Here is a 27,406-nt window from a genome sequence, read left to right on the forward strand (position 1 = left end):
AGAACAAAGGACAGAATCTTGAAGAACATTGTCTTTAGAACCTTGTGGTCAATGGGCCAGCAGCGCTGGTTGTCACCAGGAGGTTTGTTGGAAAGGTGGAATCTCAGACCTGCTGAATCGGGTCTTTGATTTAACAAGAACCCCAAGTGATTGTATCACCTTGAAGTTTAAGAAGCTCAGACCTGGACGAGAAAAGCCAACAAATAAAGAAGGGATTTCATCTAGATAGAGAAGTCAACAAAGAAAGAGAGGAGGAAGTGGGAGGAGAACCAGAGTAACACAGAATCACCAAAGCAAGATACACTGGAGTTTCACAAAGACAGGGCCAGGAAGGAGTGTTGATCACAACATCCAAAACCACGGAGGTGAAAGAAGCACCAGGAAAGAAGGTATGTTTGAATTTGTGATTAGGTGATATAGTCATTATGACCATGTTGTTCTGAAAGCTTGGACACCCGCCCCTTTGGGAACAGCCTGGAAATATAATCCCTCCAGTCTCCATATGTATGGGACATCCTGAAGTAGTCTTGTGGATTTGATAGCGAGACAAAGCAGACATTCTTTTCTAGCTGCTTCTATTTTCTCAGTGAAATAGGAAACAACATCATTTTAGGAGACTGCTATTTGTCCATCACAGTGTATGCTCTCATTCTTCCTGGGCACAGAGACTTTTTTTCTCAGGCTTTCTTTCAGTTGGGTATGGTCAAATGTGAAGTTATTGCTACTGGAATGTGAGCAGAGATGATGTGGGCTACTTCCAGGCCACTATGCCTCCTTCATTCATTTTTTTCCTTCCTGCCAGCTAGATTATGCAGATGACTACAAGACCCCGGGATTGGCAGACAGTAAGAAAGAAGGTGTAGAGATGAAGAAGAGTTGCCCATTGACCTGGAATATCCACTCTGGATTATTATTTGAGCAAGATACAAATTTCTATTGAGTGGGAGCTATAACATTTTTGTTTGTTACAGCAGTTTAGCATATTCTGGTTCGTGTAGTTATTAACTGAAAGTAGTGAGGGGGGTTAATGGGGAAGGGGGAGAGGAAGAGAGGTGAAAAACTAGTCTGTGAGTGTGGGAAAGGGAATTGAGAGAAGCACGGTAAGGTTTCCAGGCACTACTAAGGGCCCACATGAATCTGTAATGAGATCAGTCAGTATAGTGAGGGCTTCCCTGGTGACTTAGACAGTAAAGAATCTGCCTATAGTGCAGGAGACCCAGGGTTGATCCCTGGGTCAGGAAGATACCCTGGAGAAGGGAATGGCTACCAATCCAGTATTCTTGCTTGAAGAATTCCATGGACAGAGGAGCCTGGTGGGCTACAGTCATGAAATAAGTCAGTATGATTGCACATTTTTCTCCAGCCAGATTTGGTTGCTCATGTGCAGGCACTGACTAGGCAGTCCGATTACCCAGGCCTGAGATTTGGTCAGGCAAGTATGATGGGGAGAAATGGGCAAAGGGTAGTTGAAGGTAAATGCAAAGGAGGCATTCCAATTTCAGACATGGTAAGAAGGAAGGATTTGGGAGGGAAAGGTGGAGAACTGAGAGCGGTGGGGAACTGTGAAAAGGTGAGAGAGTGAGTGGAATGGATTTCTCATCAGGTTGAAGAATTGCTGGGCTTTAGGTACCATAGAGAATGACCTGAAAAAAGAAGAGATGGATTGGAGAGTAGTTAGCTTGAAATTAAAATTAGAAGTAATGACAAGGTATAGGGAATGACCATAAGAGTGGGTACCTGAGATAGCAGAGGGCAAAGATCATTCCAAGAGAGGTCAAGGAATTGAGAGGCAGTAAGGATTTGAAAGATATATCTATATCTTGCAAAGAATTATCTGCAGAAGTGACAATGGAGTTGGAGTATGAGTAGCCTTGGAGAGAGTAATAGTGAAACTTGTCCAAAAATCTACAAAGAATGAAGAGCTGAATTCTCTGAGTTAGGATGTTCAAGGCCATCAGTGCTTTAAGATATTAAACTCGGGCAGTTATGTTTCGTTTACCCAAGCGTTTTAGTGTTGTGTTACTAATGTGGGATTTGTAATTGCTTCTCTTTGATCCCTCAGATTACAGACGGTAACTGCTTTCTTTAAGAGGAAAGGCCCATCTGTCTGTATTATGAAATAAACACATGCCAGGATTTCCAGTTTAAATGACTCTGCTTTAGAATTTGTCATAAATTACTCTCTTCTACCTCCAACATGTATTTCAAATAGACACTTCAAAAGTGATGCTAGCCTTGCCACAACAAATAATGTGCTGTCTATGAGAAAAACCTCAGCTATAGCTTAAGTTACCAATAAGTATGGATTGACCAGAGACCTGACAAGTTGAAAATAAGATTTCCTGTAGTTTAGAAATGATGTACCACATTATATAGCATAGGTGCTCTGGAGTCAGACTGCTAGGTGTTGAATCACAGAATCCATCTCAGGGTTATTGTGAAGATAAAATATTAATATGTATATATATATAATACAAATAAGCATTTAAAAGACGGTTTAGGGATTTCCCTGGTGGTCTAGTGGTTAAGACTTCATACTTCCAATGCAGATGTGACCCCTGACTAGGGAACTAAGATCCTGCATGCTGTACAGCACAGCCAAAAAAAATTTTTTTAAAAGGACCATTTAGCACATATTAAGCATTCAATAAAATTTAGGTGTTTTATTATACTTATATCTAAGTCTTATAGAACTGCCTATAGTCATACATGGACTTTTCTTACTTAGAAAAGATGTTCATTACATCTATGATGTTAATGGTAAGGAGACTTCTGGTTAAGCATGGTTCATTATCACACATTTTTCTTTTCTCAGTACAGATACCTCATTAAAATAAAAGAGAAGGGATTTTATTTTTTTTAAGAGAAGGGATTTTAAAATAGGTATAAACCCATAAAGACAAAGCAAACAGGAAAAGAGATCCCTGCTGAAGAAGGATGTCAACAAACTTAGGAACATGGAAACAGATGGATGAGTGATAACTAGTTTACCCAAACTGAGAAATTTAGTACCTAAGCTTTTGGGAGGGGTTTGAGCCAGCCAAGGTGACCCTTTTCACATCCCGGACCCTGGAAAGGCTCTGAAACTAGAGCTGCCCCCATGTCTGAAAGCAGTAGACTGGGCCTGAAAATGAGAATGTATTATGAAAGTTTTGTATTATGTATTATTGTGAAGAACAGTGGGATCCTTCTTACCCCCAGTCCATATCTCCACTCCCTGCTGCCTTAACTCTGCATTCAGGAAGTTTGCTTTCTGGAGGGTTTGACTCAGAACTCCTCTGGATACCAGGCAGAGCTGAGGGCAGGAGTGACTCACACCTTAGAAAAGCAGAATTAAATGAAGTTGTGCATATTGAATTAGGAGACATATTCCCATCACCCCACCCCCACCAGTTTCTTTTCCAAATTCAGATTCGTGCTGTGATACTGTCAGGGAATTAGAAGCTTCCTCTGGGTGGAGAACCAACAGGTCACAAGAAAAGGCACACAAATACTGATAATTGAGAATGGAGAATGTGGCTCTTCACCTCTTTACAGTGAAGCCCAACAGTAGACAAGTCCTAGTCCCACCCGCAGAGACTTTCATCAACTTTTAATCATCTTATTCTTAAACATGGGTGGAGTCAAGGGTCTCCAGCTATTTGAAGACATCCCTTTACATGAAGGAGACTGAAATGAACAAACAGGAGAAAGAAAGAAAAATAGAAAAAGGCAGAGAGAGAGGCAGAGAAAAAAGGAAAGAAGAAAAAAGAAAAGAAATAGAACCAATGCAGGGAGCAGAAAAAGATGTTAAAGCAAAAATTTTCTTTGCATGTGCTCAGTAATCTACTAGAGAGAGGTGTGTGCCAAGTTGCTTCAGTCATGCCCCACTCTTTGTGACCCTATGGACTGTACTCCTCTGTTCGTAGGATTCTACAGTCAAAAATATTGGAATGGGTTGCCTTGCCCTCTTCTAGGGGATCTTCCCAGCACAAGGATCAAACCCGCATCTCTTACGTCCGTTGCATTGGTGGTAGGGTTCTTTACCACTAGCACCACCTCGGAAGCCCCACGGAGAGGTACCTCATCAAAATAAGGGTATAAACCAAGAAAACCTACCTGGTTTTCCTTTTAACCAGTAGCACCAGCAAAGGAGAAAGTAGAGAGAATTCCTGAGATAAAGGTGAAGGGAAGTTCGAGGATGACAACTGTGGAGCCAACCTGGAGCGCAAACCATCTGCTCTGACACAGAGAATGGAGGGTTCCAGAAGGGATGTCTCCAGGAGAAAAAACAAAGCAGTGGCAACCGAAGCCCCACACACACCATGATCAGTTTCCTAACGTGTGTGAACCTTATGTTTCACAGCTCTGGTGGAACATAGATGAAATGGTGATACATCTAGAGAAAACTAAGCAACCCAGGAAAGAAGGGACTATAAATTCCAGAGAAAACAAAACAAGTGTGGTGGACTGTATGACTGTTTGAGAATACCTGATGTTACTTCCCTGGAGGAGAATTATACTTCCCTACCCACTGATGTCAGACCTGGCAGTGTGAATTATGGTGGCTAAGGAAATAGGATCACAGGTGAATGTGTCACTTCGGGGCAGAAGCATTAGAGCCCCGTCTCTCGGCCTGCCACAAGGTAGACACTTGTTAGAGGCTGTCTCTGGCCGTCAGAGTCCCAGGTGCTGACACTAGCGTGAACTGCAGCTGGCCTGCTGCTGACATGCAGTGTACATGAGAAGTTACCCTTTATTGTTGTAGGCCACCGAGGTTTTTGTGGTAGTTTGTTAATGCAGCATTACTAACCTCTCTTGACTGATAGAACATGGGATGCGGTGGACAATGTATAAAATAGGGGTTAAACATATACAGTAAACACTGAACAATATGATATATGTATACTGGGAAATTAGGAAATGGCATAAAATGGCTAAAATGGAACAACTAAGACATGGCAGTCGAAGGATGCTCTTTAGAAACATGGAGTTAAATAGCAGGACAGCAGTCTCCTCTGGGAAGCGGACATCAGAGTGATGGCCAATGAAACAGGGCCTTCTGTTTCTTGTATGAACCTTGTAATTATATGACTCAAACCGTATCACTGTCACATTGAAAAAATTAAAATTACATTTCTTTAAGAAAAAATTAATGCCAAGCGAGAAGAGGGAAAGGTTGTAGTTTTATTGTTTTTAATTCAGTTAAATTGTCTGATCATGAATCATCCCACAGTAATATTAAGATTGTGAGTAGAACTACTCCTGATTAATACTTTTAAAAAATACCTTTTCCAGGAGAATTAAATAAATCAAAGCACTAAAGGCTAAACTTTCTCATTCCACCTTCACACTGCCCGCTACAAAACTGAAATGTTAATATGGCTTTGATAGTATTTTGACTCAGCTACCTTTTTCCCTTGCCCTTACTGTGGTGTTATTTATAGTGTACTATTTATATGAAGTCAAATGTCACTAACTTGAAAAATGACCTACATGAATATGGAATTGTGTCATGAAAGGCTATTTTATACTTCAAATATAATTTTTAAAATACCCTCTCTCACACTAGACCCCCCAAAAATGTATTTTCCTCAGGAGCTTTGCTTGAAATCAATGTAATATATAAATACAGACATAGATATCACCTACTAGTTATTTGCAAATAATTAGTTCTACACTCACTGCAGATGGTGATTGCAGCCATGAAATTAAACGCTTGCTCCTTGGAGGGAAAGTTATGATCAACCTAGACAGGATATTAAAAAGCAGAGACATTACTTCGCCAACAAAGATCCATCTAGTCAAGGCTATGGTTTTTCCAGTAGTCATGGATGGATGTGAAAGTTGGACTATAAAGAAAGCTGAGTGCCAAGGAATTGATGCTTTTGAACTGTGGCGTTGGAGAAGACGCTTGAGAGTCCCTTGGACTGCAAGGAGATCCAACCAGTCCATCCTAAAGGAGATCAGTCCTGGGTGTTCATTGGAGGGACTGATGTTGAAGCTGAAACTCCAATACTTTGGCCACCTGATGCGGAGAGCTGACTCATTGGAAAAGACCCTGATGCTGGGAAAAATTGAGGGCAGGAGGAGAAGGGGACAACAGAGGATGAGATGGTTGGATGGCATCACTGACACAATGGACATGGGTTTGGGTGGACTCCGGGAGTTAGTGATGGGACAGGGAGGCCTGGTGTGCTGTGGTTCATGGGGTCGCAAAGAGTTGGACATGACTGAGCGACTGAACCGAACTAAATGGGTTTTAAACTGTCTTCTGGTGTTTTGTACATCATCTATACTGTCTACAGAAAAAAGATTTGGGGCAGCAAATTAAACCAGTCCAATTGCTGTGTAAACTGCACAGAATAAATGCAACAGGCTTTCCATAGCCTTTCAATTCTTTGGTATGGTCCTTCAGTGATTTCAGCCACCTTCCTATCCTCAGCTCCAGCCATCCCTTACATCCAATGCTAAATTCAGTCACTCAGCAGACCCTTATTTGGAGTCTCCAATATACTAGGACAATTACTTCTCTGCTTACAGTTCCCTGAGTATATGATCATGTCTTAGCCTTTGCAGTGAGGTTTCTTGGTCTAAAATGCTATTCCTCTTGTTCTTATACCTTCTAAAAGCCAACTTGTCCACATACAACAGGCAGCTTCTTAGGGACGCCTTCCCTTACCCTTGAAAGTTAAAAGCCCTTTGTCCATATTCCCATTGTGCCCTCTACATATTTTTTTTTTTTTACCAGAGCCATTATATTCTCCTTTAGATTGTGAACCCCATTAAAATAGAAACCTGGCCTTTAACTCTCTTGTATGTCACTACACAGTGTCATGCTCCTTTATGCATTCAAATGGTCAAAATGTTACTGTCTTTACTCAGCAGACTATGTGCTCCTTGGTGGATGGATTTGTGATTTATCAAACTATGTTTTTTTTGGGCTTCCCCAATGGCTCAGTGGTTAAAGAATCCGCTTGCAATGCAGGAGACACAGGAGACTCAGGTTTGATCCCTGAGTTTTCTTTATCATTTAGCACTTAGCATAAGACCTAGAACATAGAAATCGGTTGAATAAATTAGCTTTCTCTGTATCACCATTAATCTTTACAATATATAGCACTGAGGAATATACAGAACGTATCCTCATGATACAGAGAGACAAGGTGCTGAGGATTGTTCCTTTGGTGTTTTACTTAAATAGGAAAAATACACATGAAAGACCTGAGACTATAGACAGCAAAAGCCAAATTACCTGCCTGTGCTCTATACTCTTACCGCTCACTCCTCACCTAGCAATAAGAAAAACAGAAGTAATACTTGAAGGAATAATCTTAAAATAATCAGTTAAAAAGTTATCATCAACAATAACAAGTTGGATTTCTGCTCATTAAGTCAGTTTATGGGTGAACATTACCTAAGTTCCTTGATTCATGTGTTTCTAACCCAAATTTACTATTTGCCACAAATTGTGATCAATATAGAAAAATTAGTCATATTTCTACACACTATCAATGAAAAGTCTGAAATTGAAATAAAACAAGCCCACTTACAATAGCATCAAAAAGAATAAAATATTTAGGAATAAATTTAGCCAAAGAAGGGTAAGACTTGCACACTGAAAACTACAAAACATGGTTGAAAGACACTGAAGAAGATCTAAATAAGTGAAAGATAGACCATGTTTAGGGATTGGAAAACTTAATATTGTTAAGATCTCAATACTCGCCACATATGGCAACTGATTCAATGTACTTCCTATCAAAAGTACAACAGGCCTTTTTTGCAGAAATGGATAAGCTGTCCCTAAATTTATGTTCAAACTCAAGGGATCCCCCAATAGCCAAAACAGTATTGAAAAAGAACAAAGCTGGTAGACTGACACTTCCCAAGTTCAAAATTTACTGCAAAGCTACAGTAAACAAGTGTGGTCTTGGCATAAAGACACAAACCAATGGAATAGAATCAAGAGTCCATAAACAAACTCAAACATGTATGGTCAACTGGTTTTTAACAAGGGTGCTAAGATAACTCAATAAATTAAAGATAGTTTTTTTCTAATAAACGGCGCTGAGACAACTTGATATCCACATGCAAAAGAATGAAGTTGGACCTGTACCTCACACCATATACAAAAATTAATTCAAAATGGACCCAAGGCATAAAGGTAAAAATTAAAACAATAAAACTCTTAGAAAGAAAGATGGGTATAAATCTGTGTGATATTGAATTAGGCAGTGGTTTCTTAGATATGATAACTAAAGCACAAACCACCAAAAGAAAATAAATAGAATTTCATCAAAAGAAAAAACTTCAGCAATGCAAAGGAGACCATCAAGGAAGTAAAAAGGCAACATAGAATTGGAGAAAATATTTTCAAGTCATATATGTGATAAGGGACTTATATCTAGAATATATAAAGAGCTCTTACAACACTGAAAACACAGCTCAATTTTAAATGGGCAAAGGGTTTGAATAGACATTTCTCCAAAGAACATAAACAAATGTCCAATCAACACATGAAAAAAAAATCATTATTCATTAGAAAAATGTAACTCAAAACCACAGTGAGATACCACTTCACATTCACTAGGATGGCTAAAATAAGAAGACAGACAATAACAAGTGTTGTTGAAAATGGAAAAACTGGAACCCACTGTAACTGCTGGTGGGAATGTAAAATGGTGCAGTTGCTGTGGAAAACGGCTTTTCAGTCTCTTCAAAAGGTAAACATAGAATTACCACATGAATCAGAAATTCCACTCTTAAGCATATAACCAAGAGAACTGAAAACATACTCACATAAAAACTTGTACACAGATGTTTATAGCCTTCCATAGCATAGTTATTCATAATAGCAAAAAGAAACAATACAAATGTCCATCGACGCATGAATGGCTAAACATAGTTGTGGTATATCCACACAATGGATTATTATTCAGTCACAAAAAAGAATGAAATACTGTTTTAGGCTACATGAATGAATCTTGAAAACACCCTAAGGAAAGAAGTCATATGCTAAAGGATACATGAAATGTCAAAAATAGGCAATTCCACAGAGAGAAAGAGGTTAGTGGTTGCCAGGGGATGGTGGTTGTTCAGTCGCTCATTCGTCTCTGACTCTTTGTGACCCATGAACTGCAGCACATCAGGCTTCCGTATTCTTCAATGTCTCCCTGAGTTTGCTCAAACTCATGTGCATTGAGTCAGTGATGCCATCCAACCATCTCATCCTCTGTCACCCCCTTCTCCTGCCCTCAATCTTTCCCAGCATCAGGGTAGGGAAAAACAGAAATCAGAGCTGATTGCTAACAGATACACTTTCTTCTGGGCATGATGAAAATGTTCTGGAATTAGTAAGGATGCACAACATAGTGAATATGCTAAAAATTACTTAATTATGTACTTTAAGATAGTAAATTTTATGTTACATAAATTACATCTCTATTTTAAAATTTTTAAATGAAATGTGATCCTGAATTTGAAATAAGTCCTAATCAATTGTAGAGACCAAAGACTAGATCTAGAACAGTTTCCTGTTTATGAAAGGACAAAATGGCTCAGCAAAATCAGTCAGTGCGCTTCCCCTCCCACAAAAACTGGCTAGATGTGATTTTTGTTCAGATGCACTTTATGATACTTGCCCCGTTTAAGCATGCATGAATTAGGTCAATTGAAAAGCAATCTTTAAGTCAGTGAGCTTACATCTAGTTTTCACAACTTTGTGTGTTTGCCTAACTCAGAAACAATTTCCATATTAAAAAAAAAAAATTGTCCTTGATTCTGTTCCCTTACTCTGCTTTGTTTCCTTCACAGAATGTTATCACCAGAACATAACTACTTGAGTGATACAACTTTTAGTTCCCAGTTCTATCCTCAATAATAAAAGGTTAATAGAAAACATACAGCAGGGAAAATGCTTATAAATTAAATATCTACAGAAAATTTCCCTCTGTTGTCTGTAGATGCTTTTGTGATGTTTTCAGAATATGAGTCACTTTATCAGCTCACCCACCCTTTGAGAAAGGCACAGATTCTTCCCTAACATGAGAACTAAACCCTGGGGTACTGGCCTGGTTCTGAAAGGTGTTTTGGTTTGCTGTAGCCTGGTGCAAGAGAGTAGGACACAACTGAGCGACTAAGCACAAGCCTGGCCAATTAAACTCACATATTCAGGTCCTTACATCTAGTTTCCCTTTTCAGTGACTAGTGAGATGTAGTAATAATCTTTGTAATAGATTTTTTTTGTAATAAACCTTTGTAATAAACCTTACTAAGAGGACCTCAGTACCCACTGAAGGTAACTCTTTCAGGAAAAGCATATGTTAGTATTCTTCCCCTCTGATTTATTTGTTCACAATCCACTGGAATACTTCTGATTGTAGGTTCCATTACTCTTAAAGTCTTGGCCTTCTCTTTGACTACTTGGCTGCACAGGTTATGGGTGTTTTGATCAAATTAGAGACAAAATATCCCTTAACATTGGCGCAGATACTTGCAAACTACGGGAAATGAACTTTCCTCAGGATATTAATAGAGAAGTTCACCATTGGTAATGTCAGATTTAATTTTAATATACTTCTTGTATATAGTAGCTAAGAGTATCAATCCCTCAAAAGCCTGACTTTGCTGTTAATTTGATCACATACTTATTCACGTATCAAAAAATTAACTTCTTCAGTTTCCCAGAGTGAAAAATTGAGCTTAAAATATTTACCAAATGGAAGCAGACTTTTCAGTTTAAGGAAGTTATTTTCTAGCCAGAGGGATCATCAATAACTCAAAAATGTAATTGTTACTAAAGAAATAAGTAACAAACAGCCCAAAACTGGTGGCTAAAAACCCAGAAAAAAACATATTTTTTGTTCATAAATCAAAGAAATTAGTTATGAACTACTTCTTGTGCTGTGCTTAGTCGCTCAGTTGTGTCCAATTCTTTGCGACCCCATGAACTGTAGCCTGTTAGGATCCTCTGTCCATGGGGATTCTCCAGGCAAGAATACTGGAGTGGGTTGTCATGCCCTCCTCCAGGGGATCTTCTCAATTCAGGGATTGAACCCAGGTCTCCCACATTGCAGGTGGATTCTTTACTGTCTGAGCTACCAGGGGAGCCCATAAGAACTACTTCTTAGGCCTATAAAAATAGACAGCCAAATCTTTAAAATATTTTCTTCTGAGAATAGAATTCACATGAAATTTTCCACAGAATAGTTATTTCTGCTATTGCTAACGTATATAATTAAACCTCTGAAAGTTTAAAATATTTAATATAAATTAAACAACCACATTTGTCCTAAAGTTATTCCATTTTGACAGTCAGCTCTATGGAAAACCTAATAATTCTACCATAAACATATATGATGCTTTAGTCTTCAAAGTGCTTTTATATATTTAATTGATAAAGCAACAGGCTATTTACATATAGTAAAAATAGTAGTTTTGCTCCCCATTTATTAAAGTTGCATTTGAAAAATAAGATTTTGATTTTAAATATAAGGAGCGACGCATAAATTGCTTTTTCAAAAAAAAAAAAAAAAGTCTATTTGGTGCTTTAGAAAATATATTTATTTAATGTACTCCATTGATAAGATTATAACCTGTATCACTCTGATCATGTTCTGGTCATCTCACAGCCAAGGGACTCCCAGTGCTGGCCAGGAAAATGTCCTGTAAAACACGCTTAGTCCCAGGGTTCTAATGGAACAATTCAAATGCTGCCTAATCTTACAATTTTAATACTTATAAATTACCAAAATTATCAGTCAGTTGAGTTCAGATTAATTCCTCACTCCTTTTCTTGGTGGATACTGCAGTGATACTCCACTGCAGGCCACAAACAAAAATAAGTTCAGCCTCTCAAGGAAGGCTAATAGCTGATGGTTTGTAATCACGAATGGAAGCCTTTTTTTCAGTAGAAAATTTAGGGATATTTTGGCAGAGAAAAATTAAGCAAAATGGTTAAGTATTGTTTTATGAAGATGAATTCTGTAAATTCTGCCTACAGTGCTTGCTTTGGGATGCTATTTGTGGTTCTTTGGTGGTAATCATCTAAGTCCTAGTCTTCAGTTTGTTATGGCTGACAAAATTTATCCAGAATAATGTTTCTTATAATTCTCTATTGAATGGCTCCACAATTTCCATTCAGATTCTGTCTAGAGTGTCTTTTCACATAATCCTGAATAAACAGTATTCATAAGAGGAGGAATTGGTGTAAGAACCAGGATGTGTCTATTTTCAAATGGCAAATTCAGTACCAACTTGAGTATTCTTCAGGGTTTATTTAGAGATAGCCCATGATTGAAGTTAAAAGTTTGTGTTGTTGCAAGAGAGATAAAATATATTCTCTCAAAATATTTTTGAAAATTCCTTGCTGGCCTATGGAATGCTTTAAAATAAAGCTCTTTTTTCTCCTCTTTTTATCAGAGCTTTTTGAATCCTGGAACTCTGTGGGGAGTGAGGGGTAAGTAAGCTATAATTTACCTATATTTTGTTGTTGTTACTTGGGGTAAGGTTCAAAAAGTGGTTCTTTTTTTTTTTTTTTTTTTTTGGCTATGCTGAAAGGCTTGTGAGATCTTAGTTCCTTGACTAGGGATCAAATCCAGGTCCTTGGCAGTGAGTGCATGGAGTCCTAACCACTGGACTGCCAGGGAATTCCCAAGAAGTATTTCTTTTAAGATATCTCTCAAATCAAATAATTTCGAACATTTACCACTTTGGACTTGAAAAATCATATTTTGCTTTCCCTGGTGGCTCAGTGGTAAAAGAATCTGCCTGCAATGCAGGAGATGCAAGTTCTATCCTTGGGTTGGGAAGATCTGCTGGAGAAAGAAATGGCAATCCACTCCAATATTTTTGCCTGGGAAATCCCATGGACAGAGGAGCCTGGAGGGCTGTAGTCCATAGGATCACAAGAGTGGGACATGACTTAGTGACTAAACAACATATACTGTAATAAGCTTGAAAACACAATAATACAGTGTGCAAATATTATTTCACTTCATTGATATATTGCTTTTGTTCTGCTTTAATCACAAGTATTTTTAAATGTTTAGTTTTCTCGTCTTCTGTTGTGAATGGTTTTGTTCCTTGGGCATATAAGGATCTTGCTCATTATAACAAAGTGTGAGATTGTTGTATTTTTCTCTTCAGGTAGTACAGAGGTAACTCAGTAGTAGTGTGTTGAATAATAGTTTACCAACATAAACCAATACCTAAATCTAAGTCAATATATTTGGGTTCAATTAAATTACACTGCCAGCATTTCAAATAGTGGCTATTCTGTTGATGCACCGTGGAAATTCCTAGGAAAAGAGATATTAAAAAGGGACAAATAAGAACTATGTAAAATATCAAAAGCCAATACTAAACAAGTTTTGCCGAGCTTTCTTTTTATAATTTCTCGTTCTAATTACTGCCACATTGGGGTATTGTTGGGGTCAAAATGGAAATAGCATTATAAAAGTCAAACACTACTCCAGTATGTGGTTGTCATGCATGCTCTGTATTCCAAAGCAAGGAATGGAAGTAGGCACCCCTGTTGCAAGCACTGAGGGGTGCATTATTTGGAGAGAATTTAAAACCAATAGAACTTATTAAAAGTCAGTCTACTTTTTTATTATCAGCATCAGGGAAACAATGACAGCAATAAAATACTTCTCCCATTAGACCGATGCTCCCATACACACTCTTTGAACACTACTGCCCAGATGAGCTCAAAATACTGCATACCCAATGCATTTGAAGTATTTATCATGGAAGGATCTCACTCAGCTTAACTCTCAATTTTTGAAAATAGAAATGTTTTATCAGTACTAATCAAGGGAGCCTGGTATATCTTTAAATGTAAAATACACATGAGTACTTTAAAAGATTCCAGTGAAGTTGAGAGAGGAATTATGTACATGAGTGGACAATGAACTTTCATTATTAATACTCCAGTGTTTTACAAAAATCTTAAGTATGTGCCTAAGGAAATAAATGAAAGAGCAAAACATGTCATACTTTAATGACGTATGTCATTTAATGTGTAAGAATTTGTGCCTACAGAACCAAAATCCCATTAAGGACTTGACTCCTTAGCAATTCATTCTAAGACTCTATGTAAAACCCTTTGTTTTAAAATATAAGATGCCCATCCTTAAATTAGCATTTATCACTTTATTGACCTGGGCTGTTACAAACAAGCCAATGGCAATCAAGTCCACATTACAGAAGATCATATATATATATATTTTTGCTGACTTCTTGGGCCCTGACTTCATGAAGATATGAAGAACTAAGGGGGAAAAAAACATTAGCAAAAGAAAACAAACATTAAAGCACAAAAGCACCTTCACTAATGTTCTTGCTACTCACGGTTCCCATATTCACAGAGTTCTCCAACTCCGTTATCTACAACACTCTGGAGTTAGGGAAGGAACTACTACTTTATGGAGGCAAATACGTTTCTTTCCAAACGCTGTTATAGGTAGAAAAAATATAATCAACAAAAAAACCCCCACATATTTCATACACATCCAAAAAGGCAAACACAATGACAAAATGTTCAGACTTAAGGACAGCATGTGAAATAAGAGTAAAATTTATTAGCGGTATATGTAAGAAAAATTGTACTTGCTTTTGGGGAGGTGCCTTAATTTTTTTTTTCCTTTGTAAGTGCACTGACTAAATAGAAAGAAGTTTCATTCCTAGAATATATTATTCAGGACATTCTTAACATATGTGTGTTTGAGTATCTACATGAAATCCATCATAGCATATAAAGGATATATGTTTAACCAAAAAGGGGAAAAATTATGTATTTGTTATTTAGAAGTCAGTTCACATTTGTATTATTAAATCTACTCATTGTTGGTTTAATATAAATTTTATTGTTTTGTTAGTGAGCTGGCTTTTAGAAAATGCATTTGTATTTCCACAGGTAAAACAAGTATGTATCAATTTCTTGGGCAGGCAGCAGAATTCCAAAGTCAAAATACATTCTTATATGAATTATTTCTAAATACTAATCTTATAAGGAATTTAAAATTAGGACCTTCATTAATAAACCTGTACTTATTATTAAATATATGATTGATATGCTTTTTTAAGATACTGGCTTTGTGCCATTTTATACACATATCAGGCTTCCCTGTGGCTCAGTGGTAAAGATTCTGCCTGCCAGTGCAGGAGATGTGGGTTCAATCCCTGGGTCAGGAAGATCCCCTGGAGAAGGAAATGGCAACCCCTCCAGTATTCTTGCCTGGAAATTTCATGGACAATGGAAGCTGGTGGGCTACACTCCATTGGGTCACAAAAGAGTTGGACATAACTTAGCAAACAATACACATATATCACATATTATATATGGTATATATTAAGTATATATCTTACAAAGAAAGACCAAAAAAAAAAAAACCTGGCTTAAAACCAGTCTGGCTTCAAATAGTCCCTGTTACAAATAAAATTTCTAACTTCGTTTGTAAATTTGCTGGATGAAGCAGTTTCTAATTGGCTGACATTATATATTATGGTTCCATTCCCAGGTAAGTCCACAGAAATCTATTTAATCCATAATTTAAATTATTTTTTTATTTTATTTTATTTTTTATTTTTTTTTTATTTTTAAACTTTACAAATTGTATTAGTTTTGCCAAATATCAAAATGAATCCGCCACAGGTATACATGTGTTCCCCATCCTGAACCCTCCTCCCTCCTCCCTCCCCATACCATCCCTCTGGGTCGTCCCAGTGCACTAGCCCCAAGCATCCAGTATCGTGCATCGAACCTGGACCGGTGACTCGTTTCATACCTGATATTATACATGTTTCAATGCCATTCTCCCAAATCTTCCCACCCTCTCCCTCTGCAACAGAGTCCATAAGACTGTTCTATACATCAGTGTCTCTTTTGCTGTCTTGTACACAGGGTTATTGTTACCATCTTTCTAAATTCCATATATATGCATTAGTATACTATATTGGTGTTTTTCTTTCTGGCTTACTTCACTCTGTATAATAGGCTCCAGTTTCATCCACCTCATTAGAACTGATTCAAATGTATTCTTTTTAATGGCTGAGTAATACTCCATTGTGTATTATCTCTAAAGTATGGTAAATTATTTTTAATACCATACTTTAGAGATATAAAAACTATTCACCAATTTAGAAGTTAGTTTTGGTTTGGTTTTCTTTTCCTATAGGAACTGGTTTTTACCAGTGGGACCAAGGAATCCTACTCACTAGGGGCTAGAAATTAGAAGTCTTTGAACACAGGGCAACAGTTTGGGTGCCAGGTAAGATGGTCAGCGTCGACAGCAACCGAGGAAAGAACAAAAGAAAAAATTAGCAGCATCAGATAAGAAAAATGGGAGTCAGTAAGAAAGTGGGTTACTCTAATGGAGCAGATTTCCATACATCAGGGTGGTTTTGCTGCTGTTCCACTCAAACACTAATTAGTTTAAGAAAAAGCTTTATTTTACAAGTGAAAGTTTGGAAAAGTAACAAAAATAACATAAGTAACAAAATAGTAAAATGGGATATTTTCTGTGATTGAAAAATATGAAAATGTACAAACTGTATTTGTTGGGCAAATCAGTATTTAGTTCTTAATTCCAAACTGAAGTTTATATTATATAATAATATTTAGAGCAAAAAAATCTTGGAAGAAAACACACATTCACAGTATACAAAAGGATTCCTTCCTCCCCTTCTTTATCCTGAGGGAAGAGCTAGTGAACTTAAACTTTAATTTTTAACAGGTTAGAAAAAGGAATTTTACACATCTTCTAAATTAAAGTTTTTCTTATTAAATGCCTAAGTTTTTAAGTCACTCACTTTCCTAGCTACTTCAAGGGAATCAGCAGTCATAGATCTAACCGCAACTCCAAGATTGGAACGTCGTAATGACAGTTCCAAGGCAGAAATTTGGCGTAACTCTTTGCGACACAACTTTACAGGTGTGATACCATGAAGCTGTTCCACATTTCCGACTGGCTGAATTTGGGATGATGGTCGACTGTTAGATCTTGTAAACTGATTTTCATCTATTTCGGTTTTGTCCTCATTGCTTAACAAATGCCCACTAGTGGGTGCTACAGAGCTATACATTGGAGGTAATTCTGGGCCATCTTCCCAGAGCTTCTGAGGATTTGGTTGTGTTCTTAAACTGCTTGTGGAACTGTCTAATTGTCTTTCCCTTCCACTTAATTTCATACTTTCAGTTCTGGATGCCCATTTTAATTCTTCTGAAACCATGCCGGCTTTTTCTGGGTTCTGAACTCCATCTCCAGCATCATGATCTAAAAGTAATCAAAAAAGCAGAAAAATAATTAGAGGTTTCCTTAAAAACAGGTATTTTAACCATAGTATATTGTGCAATATAAATTATGTCTTCCAACTTGTGTTGTTATGTGACTTAAGTGTAAAAATGAATTATTTCACTTAGAGGCATTTGCATGTGAATAACTCAGAATTCTTTATTAATGGAACAAAACTGAAAGAGTTTTCTAGAGATTCTGGTGCCCATAGAAACATAGGAGTGCTTTCGGCCTCTGTGGAGCCCTTCCACACCTGCCTCTGCTGGGCTTGCCACTGGTGAATTACGTCCCAAATCCTGGTCATATTTCCAGGGAATCTTCTGACTTGGCATATATGTGTGAAAATCTAGTCTTGGTTGGGACTCCAAGCAAGAGAGCAGGGTTCTTCCATCTGAGCGTACTCTGGGGTACATACCACAGCTCCCAGCATCAAAATGGAAATGACAGCATACCCCTCAGAGGGGACCATCTCGCTGGAATGAGTGATAGGAGTGAGTGAAGATAGCAAAGCTTGAGGCTGTCAAATCACAGAATCATCTAATATCAAAGACAAAACTTAAAGAAAGTCCATATAGGTACTAGACCTAACGCAAAGAAAAATGCCAACTGTAACATATGTTGATGGTGCAATTAGTACGCTTCTCGTCCTGTGTATATCAAGTTTAAAAACAGGAGGTGCACACTGGCAGCTCCAAAGCCAAATCTGGCCCACAGATTTGTTTAACTTAGCCTATAAAATAATATGTGATGGAAAATTTAAAAAGTGGAAAGTTTCACATAAAAATACAAATTTCCGGATTTCATAGAAAAAGGAGAGAAACTGACAATTTCTGCCTAGCAACAGCAGCCAGAGCAGAGCTGCCCCTGCCAGTGTGGATGGCTGTTGTAGCCCCACTGCTCACTCTGGCTTCCTGGCTCCTGCAGCCATTTTAGTTTGTATATAGGTTTTAAATATAATTGATTTTAGGTTTAAAATATAATTGATTTTCTATATAACCTTTAAAAATTGTGAATAACTCTGTTGTACACCTGAAACTTACATGACATCATACATCAACTCTACCTCAATTGAAAAAAAAAAAAAAAAAAGGATTGATTTTCTAGTTTTTAAAGTTCTCAAAAACAAAAAACCCGAACTGGCAAATGACATAGATCCTCAAATGGAATTAGTAGGTACAAAGTTGATCACAGTGGCTTCCAAAATTTGCTGCACATTAGTGTCACCTGGAAACTTTTAAAAGTCCTGATGCCTAACAACCTACAACGGAAAGCAGTCTGAAAAAGAGTGTGTGTGTATATAAGTGATAGGTGAAAGTCACTCAGTTGTGTCTGACTCTTTGCGACCTCATGGACTATACAGTCCATGGAATTCTCCAGGCCAGAATACTGGAGTGGGTAGCCTATCCCTTTCTCCAGCAGATGGTCCCGACCCAGGAATCGAACTGGGGTCTCCTGCATTGCAGATGGATTCTTTAACAACTGAGCTATCAGGTAAGTGTGTGTGTGTGTGTGTGTATGTGTGTATCTGGATCACTTTACTGTACACCTGAAACTAACACAATATTGTAAATCAACTATATTTCAATGAAAAAAGAAATCCTGATGCTCAGGTCATAGTGTTTGGTGGAGGAAGCCTGACATCTTAGTTTTTAAAGATTGTAAGAGAAAGGGCAGAGATGGGCTCATTGGAAAGGTTCACTCCCAAGACCACTTAGATTCCTCACAATACAGTTTCCCTCTTCCAGAATTTCACCACTAATGGAACAGACTAAACAAAGATTTAACTCATCCATAATTACACAGGCAGTAAAAAAAATTAGAATCCCCCCCCCCAAAAAAAGGAAAGAAATTAGAATCCCAACCAGATCTTTTGACTCTAATATCCTAACACATAGAGTTTTATAAGTGACTTAAATTGATATGAGGATACTCTGTCAATATCAATTGCACCAGGGTGGCCATCTCTTCCATGAAGCCCACCTTAGGCCCACTGAGGAAGACTATGGTCCTTAGACTTTAACCTCTGGTAGATCATTTACTGGCTCTGCTCTAGTTTACAACTGAACACACCATAAGACTATCAGCTCCCTGACAAGGACCTGAGTTCCATTCAGCTTTAGGTCCTCCATCACTCATAGCTAAGCCTATTATATTTTTAATTAATGGGTGACGTTTAAATTAATTAATTGATACAAGGATATTTTTAAATAGTTAAACAAGTACATAGATTGCATGTCCATATTAACTGATTTTATCCTCACAAAATGTTAGAAAACAGATGCACTGAGCCAGAAGCATGATCAAGAAGTAACCAAGATATTTTAGTCAAAAGAGTAATTCTTTGCTACTTGGAAATACTAAAAATATTGAAAGCATATAAAGTCTGGCAGGCAGGCAATGAAAAGATGACTATTGAAACCCAATCAACTGAATACTAAAACAGTTATGTGTTAACTAGGATACTGATTATTAAGCATGTAATACTTCATTCATATAGTTTATATATATAGAGAGAGAGTTATATATATAAAACTCTCTTTTTTTGTGGCACCTCTGTCAGGTTTTAGTATTAGGGTGATGGTGGTCTCATAGAATGAGTTTGGAATTTTACCTCCCTCTGCAATTTTCTGGAAGAGTTTGAGTAGGATAGGTGTTAGCTCTTCCCTAAATTTTTGGTAGAATTCAGCTGTGAAACCATCTGGTCCTGGGCTTTTGTTTGCTGGAAGATTTCTGATTACAGTTCCAGCTTCCGTGCTTGTGATGGGTCTGTTAAGATTTTCTATTTCTTCCTGGTTCAGTTTTGGAAAGTTGTACTTTTCTAAGAATTTGTCCATTTTTTCCAAGTTGTCCATTTTATTGGCATGTAATTGCTGATAGTAGTCTCTTATGATCCTTTGTATTTCTGTGTTGTCTGTTGTGATCTCTCCATTTTCATTTCTAATTTTATTGATTTGATTTTTCTCCCTTTGTTTCTTGATGAGTCTGCCTAATGGTTTATCAATTTTATTTATCCTCTCAAAGAACCAGCTTTTGGCTTTGTTGATTTTTGCTATGTTCTCTTTTGTTTCTTTTGCATTTATTTCTGCCCTAATTTTTAAGATTTCTTTCCTTCTACTAACCCTGGGGTTCTTTATTTCTTCCTTTTCTACTTGCTTTAGGTGTAGAGTTAGGTTATTCGACTTTTTTCTTATTTCTTGAGGTATGTCTGTATTGCTATGAACCTTCCCCTTAGCACTGCTTTTACAGTGTCCCACAGGTTTTGGGTTGTTGTGTTTTCATTTTCATTTGTTTCTATGTATATTTTGATTTCTTTTTTGATTTCTTCTGTGATACCAAAACCTGACAAAGATGCCACACACACACACACAAAAACTAAATATCACTGATGGCCAATATCACTGATGAACATAGATGCAAAAATCCTTAACAAAATTCTAGCAATCAGAATCCAACAACACATTAAAAAGATCATACATCATGACCAAGTGGGCTTTATCCCAGGGATGCAACGATTCTTCAATATCCACAAATTAATCAATGTAATACACCACATTAACAAATTGAAAAATAAAAGCCATATGATTATCTCAATAGATGCAGAGAAAGCCTTTGACAAAATTCAACATCCATTTATGATAAAAACCCTCCAGAAAGCAGGAATAGAAGGAACATACCTCAACATAATAAAAGTTATACATGACAAATCCACAGCAAACATTATCCTCAATGGTGAAAAATGGAAAGCATTTCTCCTAAAGTCAGGAACAAGACAAGGGTGCTCACTCTCACCACTACTAGTCAACATAGTTTTGGAAGTTTTGGCCACAGCAATCAGAGCAGAAAAATAAATAAAAGGAATCCAAATTGGAAAAGAAGAAGTAAAACTCTAACTGTTTGCAGATGACATGATCCTCTACATAGAAAATCCTAAAGACTCCATCAGAAAATTACTAGAGCTAATCAATGAATATAGTAAAGTTGCAGGATATAAAATCAATACACAGAAATCCCTTGCATTCCTATACACTAATAATGAGAAAACAGAAAGAGAAACTAAGAAAACAATTCCATTCACCATTGCAACAAAAAGAATAAAATACTTAGGAATATATCTACCTAAAGAAACTAAAGACCTATATATAGAAAATTATAAAACACTGGTGAAAGAAATCAAAGAGGACACTAATAGATGGAGAAATATACCATGTTCATGGATTGGAAGAATCAATATAGTGAAAATGAGTATACTACCCAAAGCAATTTATAGATTCAATGCAATCCCTATCAAGCTACCAACGGTATTTTTCACAGAGCTAGAACAAATAATTTCACAATTTGTATGGAAATACAAAAAACCTTGAATAGCCAAAACATCTTGAGAGAGAAGAATGGAACTGGAGGAATCAACCTGCCTGACTTCAGGCTCTACTACAAAGCCACAGTCATCAAGACAGTATGGTACTGGCACAAAGACAGAAATATAGATCAATGGAACAAAACAGAAAGCCCAGAGATAAACCCATGCACCTATGGACACCTATCTTTGATAAAGGAGGCAAGAATATACAAGTGGTGCTGGGAAAACTGGTCAACCAGTTGTAAAAGAATGAAACTAGAACACTTTCTAACACCATACACAAAAATAAACTCAAAATGCATTAAAGATCTAAATTTAAGACCAGAAACTATAAAACTCCTAGAGGAGAACATAGGCAAAACACTCTCTGACATAAATCACAGTAGGATCCTCTATGACCCACCTCCCAGAATACTGGAAATAAAAGCAAAAATAAACAAATGGGACCTAATTAAAATTAAAAGCCTCTGCACAACAAAGGAAACTATAAGCAAGGTGAAAAGACAGCCTTCAGAATGGGAGAAAATAATAGCAAATGAAGCAACTGACAACTAATCTCAAAAATACACAAGCAGCTCAATTCCAGAAAGAAAAAAAAAAGACCCAATCAAAAAATGGGCCAAAGAACTAAACAGACATTTCTCCAAAGAAGATATACAGATGGATAACAAACATATGAAAAGATGCTCAACATCACTCATTATCAGAGAAATGCAAATCAAAACCACAATGAGGTACCATTTCACTCCAGTCAGAATGGCTGCTATCCAAAAGTCTACAAGCAATAAATGCTGGAGAAGGTGTGGAGAAAAGGGAACCCTCTTACACTGTTGGTGGGAATGCAAACCAGTGCAGCCACTATGGAGAACGGTGTGGAGTTTCCTTAAAAAACTGGAAACAGAACTGCCCTACGACCCAGCAATCCCACTGCTGGGCATACACACCAAGGAAACCAGAATTGAAAGAGACACGTGTCCCCCAGTGTTCATCGCAGCTCTGTTTATAATAGCCAGGACATGGAAGCAACCTAGATGTCCATCAGCAGACAAATGGATACGAAAGCTGTGGTACAAATTCACAATGGAGTATTACTCAGCCATTAAAAAGAATACATTTAGATCAGTTCTAATGAGGTAGATAAAACTGGAGCCTATTATACAGAGTGAAGTAAGCCAGAAAGAAAAACACCAAAACAGTATAATAAAGCATATATATGGAATTTAGAAAGATGGTAATGATAACCCTGTATGTGAGACAGCAAAAGAGACACAGATGTATAGAACAGTCTTTTGGACTCTGTGGGAGAGGGCAAGGGTGGGATGATTTTGGAGAATGGCATTGAAACATGTATATTATCATATGTGAAATGAATCGCCAGTCCAGGTTTGACGCATAATACAGGATACTCGGGGCTGGAGCACTGGGATGACCCAGAGGGATGAGATGGGAGGGAAGTGGGGGGGTGGTTCAGGATGGTGAACACATGTACACCCATGGCGGATTCATGTCAATGTATGGCAAAACCAATACAATACTGTAAAGTAATTAGCCTCCAATTAAAATAAATAAATTTTTATTTAAAAAAAAAAAGCTAAAAAAAACTCTCTATAGCTTTCAGTTCAGTCACTCAGTCATGTCCGACTCTTTGTGACCCCATGAATCGCAGCATGCCAGGCCTCCCTGTCCATCACCATCTCTCAGAGTTCACTCAAACTCACCTCCATCGAGTCAGTGATGCCATCCAGCCATCTCATCCTCTGTCGTCCCCTTTTACTCCTGTCCCCAATCCCTCCCAGCATCAGAGTCTTTTCCAATGAGTCAACTCTTGACATGAAGTGGCCAAAGTACTGGAGTTTCAGCTTTAGCATCATTCCTTCCAAAGAACACCCAGGACTGATCTCCTTTAGAATGGACTGGTTGGATCTTGCAGTCCAAGGGACTCTCAAGAGTCTTCTCCAACACCACAGTTCAAAAGCATCAATTCTTTGGTGCTCAGCTTTCTTCACAGTCCAACTCTCACATCCATACATGACCACTGGAAAAACCATAGCCTTGACTAGACGGACCTTTGTTGGCAAAGTAATGTCTCTGCTTTTCAATATACTGTCTAGGTTGGTCATAACTTTTCTTCCAAGGAGTAAGCATCTTTTAATTTCATGGCTGCAATCACCATCTGCAGTGATTTTGGAGCCCAAAAAGATGAAGTCTGACACTGTTTTCACTGTTTCCCCATCTATTTCCCATGAAGTGATGTTAGGGAATTCAAAATTTGATATATTTAAACAGCTATATTTTATAATTCAAACGGTCTCATTTAAAACATCTCATGCCAGGCCGTACCCATATCTGCAGCAGGTCTCCAAGGTGAACAGCCTCTGGCATGTTGGAATGTGGAGAAGGGTTCCATTATATTAGAGCAGCATTTTGAAATAGGATATAGTACAAGCTATTTCACCAATATGAATTCAAATGAATTTTTTTAAAGCATAAGGAGATCACTGAAAAGAATTATGCTGAAATATTAATAGTTTTGGGTAGGATTGTGGGTGATTTTTTCTGATTTTTTTCCTATATTTTCAAAGTTTTCTATAATGACTATATATTATTTTTTATAGCTAAAAAATAAAGATATTTAAGATAGTTCTAGGGGAAATAGCAAATTAGCTGAGATAACATCTTCAACATCATTAAGATGTCTACCTCCAGGAATTCCCTGGTAGTCCAGTGGTTAGGACTTTGAGTTTCCAATGCCAGGGGCCTGGGTTTGATCTCTGGTCAGGGAACTAGGATCCTGCAAGTTACAAGGTCAAAAAAAAAAAAGACTAGACTTGCCAGGTAAGTTGGTAAGATAGGAGTTATCCTCAATTTACACATCTCCAAGATTATTTAACTTTTTTTTTCAGCTTTTTGTGTTTGTTTCATTAAAGAGCATGATGAAGATCTAGGTTTTTTAAGCCTGTTTACCACCATATACCACACTGTCATTTTAAGGGATGTTTAGTGGACTCAGGAGTATAAAAATGGGCCATTTAAACAGTAAACAGCTAATTTCAGATATCTAAAATTTGAAAGTATATTTTTAAAGCAAAAATGGGGTTACACTAATTGCTTTGTTCCCTACTTAATATCTGTTTATACTTTAATTTTTTGCAGATAGCATTTCAAGTAAAAGGTTCAGCTATGTGTCACAGACAGAGTTTCAAGTAAATGTTTTAGTTATATGAGTAAATACCTCTGTATTACTACCCTGAAATCAGAAAGGTTGGTCCCTTTGGCAGAATTGGTATGTTTGTATCACATCTCTATCCTAAAATGGCTTTTTACTAGAACACAGAACCAGGAGTTAGAAGACCGGGGACCTCAGACCATGTTCTATTTACTGGTCTGTTTTGGAGTCACTGGGCCACGCTAAGCTTTAATTCTCACATCTAAAAATGGGGTTAGCATATACCGGCTTACCGAGTTTAGGACTAAATAGAACTGTTTGGGAAAATGCCTATAAATGATACATACAATAAATATAATGTAGCATTAGAACTACTTTTCTAAAATATTACTGAGTTTTAACCACAATGAGGTACCATCTCCCGCTGGTCAGAATGGCCGCTATCAGAAAGTCCACAAACAATAAATGCTGGAGAGGGTGCAGAGAAAAGGGAACCCTCTTACACTGTTGGTGGGAATGCAAACTAGTGCAGCCACTATGGAGAATGGTGTGGAGATTCCTTAAAAAACTGGAAATAGAACTGCCTTATGATCCGGCAATCCCACTGCTGGGCATACACACTGAGGAAACCAGAAGGGAAAGAGACACGTGTACCCCAATGTTCATCACAGCACTGTTTATAATAGCCAGGACGTGGAAGCAACCTAGATGTCCATCAGCAGATGAATGGATAAGAAAGCTGTGGTACATATACACAATGGAGTATTACTCAGCTATTAAAAAGAATGCATTTGAATCAGTTCTAATGAGGTGGATGAAACTGGAGCCTATTATACAGAGTGAAGTAAGTCAGAAAGAAAAACACTAATACAGTATATTAATGCATATATATGGAATTTAGAAAGATGGTAACGATGACCCTATATGTGAGACAGCATAAGAGACACAGATATAAAGAACAGACTTTTAGACTCTGTGGGAGAAGGCGAGGGTGAGATGATCTGAGAGAATAGCACTGAAACCGTGTATATTATCATATGTGAAATACATCTCCAGTCCAGATTCAATGCATGAGACAGCGTGCTCTGGGCTGGTGCACTGGATTGACCCTGACGGACTGGATGGGGAGGGAGGTGGGAGGTGCGTTCAGGATGGGGAATACATGTACACCCATGGCTGATTCATGTCAATGTATGGCAAAAACCACTACAGTATTATAAAGTAACTAGCCTCCAATTAAAATAAATAGATTAATTTTAAAAATAAAATGACAGCAACAGAAAAATAAAATATTACTGAGTTTTAAGATTTAAAACTGTTAATTCTGCTTACATTATATATTCAGCACACATCTTTTCATTGTACACATACATCATTCTCTACTGGACTCTATTTTTTATGGTTTCAGTTTTTATAATTATCTTTTTAAGTTGAAATATAATTGATATGTAACATTATATTAGTTTCAGGTGTACTCTTTACCTCTTGTAATCATCTTTAAGTACTGGGTTGGGCAAAAAGTTTGTTTGGGTTTTTTCATAAGCTGGTACAGAAAAACCTGAACAAATTTTTTTAACAACCCAAGTTTTCTTTACAGGTACAAAATAGCTGTGTTCCTAAAAAAGACTGTAAAGTCAACTTTCAAAACCATTCTTAACTTATTAGAAGAATACTTTCTCTAAAGGAGGGCTAATTCTTTCATAAAAAGAGAATATATTATTTTAGAGATATGGATTTCTCTCTACTGGTGGGCTTAAAGACAATATGTTTTAATCATAGATATATCACCTTCATGGCAGTTTTTGCTTTTGCAAAGTTCTTTGTCATGTTTTATCATTTCATTGAGGAAGGTGGTATTTCTACATATCTACATATAATTATGCAAGAAAACATCCTAGTCTCAACAATGGTTTTATTATATTTTCGAATTTCCAGAGGTCACAATATGAAAAACCTGAGTGATCTTAGAAATACATATGATATTATTTTACCTTTACTTTTGTTATTCTCTATTTATTTTACTTTTTTATGATAATCAGAAGGCTTCATTTCCTATAAAACAGGAAAAAAACAGCTATCCTATATTTAGGGTTATTTTAAGAAATTTAGTGAGTCGGAGAAGGCAGTGTCACCCCACTCCAGTACTTTGCCTGGAAAATCCCATGGATGTAGGAGCCTGGTAGGCAGCAGTCCATGGGGTCGCTAAGAGTCGGACACGACTGAGCGACTTCACTTTCACTTTTCAGTTTCATGCATTGGAGAAGGAAATGGCAACCCAGTCCAGTGTTCTTGCCTGGAGAATCCCAGGGACGGGGGAGCCTGGTGGGCTGCCGTCTATGGGGTCACACAGAGTTGGACACGACTGCAGCGACTTAGCAGCAGCAGCAGCAGAAAATATAGGACCCCCTGGTACATGGTAGACAATCCAGTAAATGATCATTTCCTACACACATATACATTTGTTTTTTTATTCTTTTATCCAGTGGTTCTGTCTTACACATAGACTAGACAACTATTTTTGTTACAGAGACAGAATTCTAAATAATCCAATCAGTTGGGAGAGGCTCCACGGCAAACCGTGCTATGGTGTTGGCGCAACAGGTAATG

General features: G+C 37.4%; 1 protein-coding gene and 1 long non-coding RNA gene across 13 annotated transcripts in view; one reads left to right on the forward strand and one right to left on the reverse strand.

The window, feature by feature from the left end:
* Positions 1-27,402, forward strand: LOC123332908. The gene is made up of 3 exons (XR_006550076.1): positions 1-389; positions 12,403-12,439; positions 27,327-27,402. It is a non-coding gene; the product is annotated as an uncharacterized LOC123332908 (long non-coding RNA).
* Positions 16,413-27,406, reverse strand: part of KIF27 (kinesin family member 27) — a 92,623-nt gene continuing 81,629 nt past the window's right edge. For all 12 annotated transcript variants that reach the window (XM_044940234.2, XM_006059111.4, XM_044940236.2 and 9 more), the window contains one exon: positions 16,413-17,258. In XM_044940234.2, coding sequence (XP_044796169.2) covers positions 16,774-17,258 — 485 coding nt within the window. In that variant the 3' untranslated portion in view covers positions 16,413-16,773. The remainder of the gene's footprint in view (positions 17,259-27,406) is intronic.

Source organism: Bubalus bubalis, chromosome 3 (genome assembly GCF_019923935.1).
Source record: "Bubalus bubalis isolate 160015118507 breed Murrah chromosome 3, NDDB_SH_1, whole genome shotgun sequence".
Lineage (NCBI taxonomy): Eukaryota > Metazoa > Chordata > Mammalia > Artiodactyla > Bovidae > Bubalus > Bubalus bubalis.